A 6,110-nucleotide genomic window follows, 5' to 3' on the forward strand; every position below is an offset into this window, starting at 1 on the left:
GTGGTGGATAGGGATGCATTTTATGTGTGCTATGAAGCAGATTTATTTACAAAGAGACACTGTATTAAGAAGTGTATACCTATTTATTTAAGGCTATGGGATAGTCTTCTCGTGTTTATATTAAAATAAATTGAACTAAAAATATAGATTATGTAGCCCTATCTATTCTTTAACGTCAATCAAACCAGGATTCTCCTCCTCTAAAATAGCAACCTCTATTGTCCAATAATAGCATCATATGGATTGTGCATAGCGTTTCATAGTTTCATAGTTCAAACCTGTATGCTTTGAACATACAACATTGAAGTAAAGTATTAAAATGTTTATTCCAATTTTGTATGATCCCGCTAGGCTTATGTGAGGCAGTTTTAATACTGAATAAAGTGTAAATGCTGCTAAAATTAGGATACAGTTCCACTTTCATATTTTCTTTTCTGAATGCTGATCTTGCAAGCCAGGTTTTTTCTTTTTTAAAACTGCATTTATTTATTATGTATTAAGACAGTAAAGGGGGGTAGGGGGGTTACCTCAAGGACATCCCTAAGAAGTCATTACAAACTAAGCAAGCCCATTTAAAGGGTTGGTTAATACAAGATGGAAGTCTTCCAAGGACAATTAGGTATAGCTGTGTGGGATCCATATGCACTGGATTTAGTAAAGGGAATGACAGAAGGGAGGGGAGACCAAAGTGTTGATCCCATTAGCTTTTAAACGTACAGGAGAGGGTGTCAGCGAATGTGTCGTCCATCAGAGCATTGAATCCTGTCTTCAACTCAGTAGCCACCTGTAAGGGAACATAAAAACACGTTATGCATGGTAAATAGACTGCATTTATTCTTGCGCTTTTCTAGCCAGTGGCCGCTTAAGGTGCTTTGCAATAATGCCTAACATTCACCCATTCATGCCCACATTCACACAGCGATGGCAGTGTCAACCATGCAAGGCGACAGCCAGCTCGTCGGGAGCAGTCAGGGTGAGGTGTCTTGCTCAGGGACACCTCGACACTCACGCCGGGAGAAGCCGGGGATCGAACTAGCAACCTTCCGGTTAACGCGCCGGCATCTATGATGCCGCGGGGCCAATGGCCACCCCACTTTTCGTTGAAAAAAAAAAAAAATTATAATTCTTTTGAACTTTTTTTAGCCTGTATTGATGAACTATTTACTTTCTTAGTAATGTTTTGGCCTAATATTGTTACTATACAAACGAACAGAGCTTCGTCTCCCCGCGACCCTATATTAATTGAGTCTAAAGCGTTCTCATCGATTCAGCCAATGAGAGCAGGTAGCAATCGCGTTGCCATGGCCCATGGGTAAACAAATGATAAGGCACCGCCACACTAATTAACTAACGATCGCTGTAGGCCTCAATATCATGCAAGCACTTCATGTTTTCTTTTTCTTTTTTCTACATCGCAATTGCATGCTTTAATAAAGTATTGTTTTTACCTACCATTACGAGTCTCGTTTGGTTTAGTAGGGAATTCGCACAATGGCGCTGCTGCTGCTGCTTGCTTATGGCTGGTTCAGACTACACGATTTCAGCCCACTTTTGCCAACAAAACCATTCTTGGCATTACACCTCTCTACCTCTCTTCCCTTCTGCACCTCTCCCACCCACCCCGCAATCTAAGGTCCAGTGCATTGATCAACCTCTCCATCCCCAAAGTCTGCACCGTCTTCGGACGCAGTGCCTTCCGGTTCGCTGCAGCCTTTGACTGGAACACCCTTCAAAACACCCTTAAACTTTCTGTCGTCACCCCTCTCTCTGTCTTCAAACAAAATCTGCAACAAATCAAAGTTGACTCCTGCACTTGCTAAATAGGCCTTCTTGTCATGCCCTACTGATTAACTGTTTTATTGTATTGTACTGTATTATATTGTATTTTTCTAAGTATCATTTATATAACCTTGTTTTCACTTTTAGCACTCCCCTCCCTCCCCTTAAAGAGCTTCTAGCTCTTTTCAGGCTGCACTTGAAAATAAGAATTTTGTTCTTAATTTGCTTGCCTGGGTAAACAAAGGTTAATAATGATGACAATGAAGAAAGTTATTATGATGATTCAGTGTTTAATTTGCGGTGACGACACATTATTTGGATCACAACGGTGCTGCAGCGCGCCGCTTCCTATTGGTGCTAGGGGCGGCAATTGACGCGCGTGAAATGCGCACCGCGGCGCTTCGGCGCCGGTTAGTGGACGGCTTTAGGATGATGAGGAGGCACGCGCTGTTCGAAACATCATGCACGCGCATTTGCCCCCACCACCACTGAAATCATTCCGGCGCCGCTGTGCTCCACCGACCACCTCGTTTGATTGACGCTGATCTGCTGCCTGTTCGTGTCATATCGGTATATTACTCACGGCACCGGTAGAGTTGATTGAGTCGTTTGATGTCGTTGCCACTCATCTTGGTGCCTCTTCCGATGACTGCCGTGGAGTCGGGGATGGGGACGATGGTGGGCAGAACTCCCTTCTGCTTGGAGAACGCGAATCTACGGCAGAAGATGAACACAAAGATGAAGTAACATACGGGCCTGGGATTATACATTCAAATAGCATTAATGATACACATGGGTATATTTAATACAATAAGGAGGAATAGAGCATAAAATGCAAAAAGAAATTCTTAAAAAAAAAGATGTATATACTAATTTATTTTTAACTAGAAAAATACGATATCGATATTTGGTGCCAGTGTATCAATTCTCGGATCGCATGAAGAAGGGCAACAAAAAAGATCAATCGTCTCGAAATTTGTCCCACCCCTAATAACGTATACACATGAAGACACGGAGGCACACACACTGACCTGCTGTAGTGCATGATGGAGCTGTAGTCGTACGGAGTGCCCAGGTTGTTGGTGTTCACCTTAGCGAAGTTGTTCAGCATTCCTGTTGAGAAAGAGAGGTGTCAGGGCATGGTATTGTGGTGCCGACATCGTTATATACATACAATTACCGGTAACCTTCCTATAATAACTGTTAACTAATAACTTTATCTTAATATTAACCCAAACAGTGGCTAGGGTGAGCGAACCTGGAAGGATGTTGTTGGTCTGGATTCTGACGTGGTTGTCTCTGTCGGAGCGCGCCTGCTCGTGGTGGAAGCCCAGCGCGTGCAGGATCTCATGCTGGATCACACGGGTATCGACACACCCTCGCTGCTGGAGGGAGATCATTTGACGTCCTCGCTGGCGGCCTATATAGGACCAGCACCTGTCACACACGCACGCACGCACGCACACACACACATGAACACATAAAGGCATACATACACACACACATTAACACATAAAAAGCACACACACACAAACACGCAAGAAAACACAGGCGCGCACACATACCCACACAGGCACACAAACACACACACACACAAACACACACGGGCCCATATTCACACAAACACACACACACACACAGGTCCATATTCACACACACCCACACACACACACACACACACACACACACACACACACACACACACACACACACACACACAGGTCCATCTTCACACACGCCCACACACACGCACACGCACACACACACACACACACACACACACACACACACACACACACACACACACACAAGCACGCTCATGGGCCCACACACCGAAAATAAGAACTTTGTGAATAAACAAAACAAGGCAGGTGGAGTAGGATGTGTTAGTGCAGCTGTGAGAGCTTCCTACCCGGTGAAAGGATAGAAGTACAGATAGTCCCGATGCCTCCGCCTCCAGACGAAGCGAATACAGGAGACTCGGTGGAACTCCACCAGGCTCCGAATGATGACATATCGCTCGGCCCTGCCTTTAGACACACGGAGAGAGTGGAATTGGAGGGAGCTCAGACAGTCGTTGAACATTTCTCCGTACAGCAGTGGTTCTAAAATGTTTTGCTACTAGTGTACAGTAGAAAAATCGGTGATGCCAATCACAGATTAAAGAAATGACGGGGAGAAAGATAAATAAACATAGCTAATGTGTGTGCGTTCCATTTGGCGGTGTAAACATAAACACTAAAAGAGTTGTTGGGCATTTTCTCGATTTTCTATTGTCTAGCTTTCAGAATAAACAAAGACCCGATAGTGCCCCTAGAGGTACACGCAAGGGCGTAGGAACCGGGGGGGACGTGTCCCCTCCAATATTGGAGACAGGCGCATTTGTCCCACCTAAAAATTATACCGGGGGGAGAAAAATATTTTATTTTATTTTGAAAGCGCAACACAGCGTCTTGTCACCGCTTCTTATTCTAAAAAACTGGATGATTGAGCAATTAAAGAATTGATTTGATATTTATCAGTTCATTACTGCCATTCAAAATGTGTTTTCCTTTACATTTACAAATATATCTTTTTAGTAGAATAAAATATATTTGTTAATTTTTTCAGTGTAGTTAATTTATGACATATTTCTGTTCAAACCATTAACGGATCTGTCAGGTTTCCGATGTGTGTCCCCCCCAATGTTAAACTCATTCCTACGCCCCTGGGTACACGTATCCCCATTTGAGAACCACTGCCGTAGAGTATACTCAACTGTCGCCACAATTTGCTGATGTAAATGGAAGGAAACACACGCACACACACACACACACACACACACACACACACACACCCACACACACACACACACACACACACACACACACAGGCCCATATTCAGCAACACACATTCAGTGACTTACTGTATCTTGGGGAGATGTAAATAGGCACGTAGACATTGCCTCTGTAGCTCTTTGGCCAGGTGCAGCCCCTGGCCGTGCAGGGAGCCGCGTTCCGAGTGGACGTCTGGGCGATGTCTCCGAATTTCATCAGCGGCCCCCTCCTCAAACGCGCTGTAGAAGCACATATTTACATCAACCGACCGCACACCACGACGACCGGACGAGGAAAGGAGGACGACAGGATGAGGATCCCTGTTTGGTTCCCGTGGGATGGCCCTACGCACACGTACCCAGTCCGGCGTTGGCAGCCTCGATGAGGTCGGAGGCCCCCTGGGGAGCCTCAGTCTCGCGCTTGGACCTTTCTGAAAACACATGGAGGAGGCGTTGTCTGACATACATGGTCTGTGGCTTTGTTAAAGGCGTGTGCGTTGTGTTCGCATTACAGAGGGGTACAGAGCAGCATGGAGGTCGCAGCAAGCATGTCATGGCTACAGAGCCACTCACCCAGTTTGTTTTCATCGTCCTTCCCTGATGTGCTGTTTCTTTCGCCCTGCAAGGAAAGACACACGGAAACATGTTTTTGAGCGTGTGTGTGTGTGTGTGTGTGTGTGTGTGTGTGTGTGTGTGTGTGTGTGTGTGTGTGTGTGTGTGTGTGTGTGTGTGTGTGTGACTCTATGTCTACACACAACAATGTTCACCTCTCTGCTATTAATGAGCGAGAGGGAGACAAAAGAGGGATGGAGGTAGAGACAGAGACAGAGATGGAGGTAGAGAGAGAGAGACAGAGGAATGGAGGGAGAGAGAGACAGAGAGATGGAGGGAGAGAGAGACAGAGAGATGGAGGTAGAGAGATACAGAGGGAAGGATGTAGAGAGAGACAGAGATAGAGATGGAGGTAGAGAGAGACAGAGAGATGGAGGGAGAGAGAGAGACAGAGAGATGGAGGTAGAGAGAGACAGAGAGATGGAGGGAGAGAGAGACAGAGAGATGGAGGTAGAGAGAGACAGAGAGATGGAGGGAGAGAGAGACAGAGACAGAGAGATGGAGGGAGAGAGAGAGACAGAGAGATGGAGGGAGAGAGAGAGACAGAGATGGAGGGAGAGAGAGAGACAGAGAGATGGAGGGAGAGAGAGAGACAGAGACAGAGAAACAAAGAGCATTACCGAAGCATGGGAGAAGATAGCACTGGAAGTCAGAGAGAGGACGAGGATGAGAGTGACGAAGGAAGTCATGATGAAATCCCTCGATCTTATCTTCTTATTCGTTCAAGGATCTGAACAGATTTGCTGAAATCAAAGGAAAAAAGAAGCAGATGAGCACAGCTGTTGTGTCAGTGTCCCCTATGTCCGAGGGGGGGACAGCAAGATAAGGATTTCCCCTTACCTCTTCAGGAGAGTCGAAGGCTGCACACAAAAGCGTCTTGCCCTCTTCTTTTATAGACGCCAT

At 45.8% G+C, this 6,110-nt stretch overlaps 1 protein-coding gene across 1 annotated transcript; it reads right to left on the bottom strand.

Moving 5' to 3' along the window:
- Positions 1-676: 676 nt before the first annotated feature.
- On the bottom strand, positions 677-6,110 carry LOC307076141 (hatching enzyme 1.2-like; the record flags this gene model as incomplete). Its single annotated transcript, XM_079737025.1, has 9 exons — positions 677-784; positions 2,363-2,493; positions 2,811-2,892; positions 3,038-3,216; positions 3,692-3,809; positions 4,686-4,835; positions 4,955-5,026; positions 5,169-5,214; positions 6,048-6,110. The coding sequence occupies 9 exons, from the start codon at positions 6,108-6,110 to the stop codon at positions 774-776; spliced, it is 852 nt and encodes a 283-aa protein (XP_079593151.1). The 3' UTR covers positions 677-773.

The sequence above is a fragment of the Pollachius pollachius genome (genome assembly GCF_949987615.1).
Source record: "Pollachius pollachius genome assembly, chromosome: 5".
Lineage (NCBI taxonomy): Eukaryota > Metazoa > Chordata > Actinopteri > Gadiformes > Gadidae > Pollachius > Pollachius pollachius.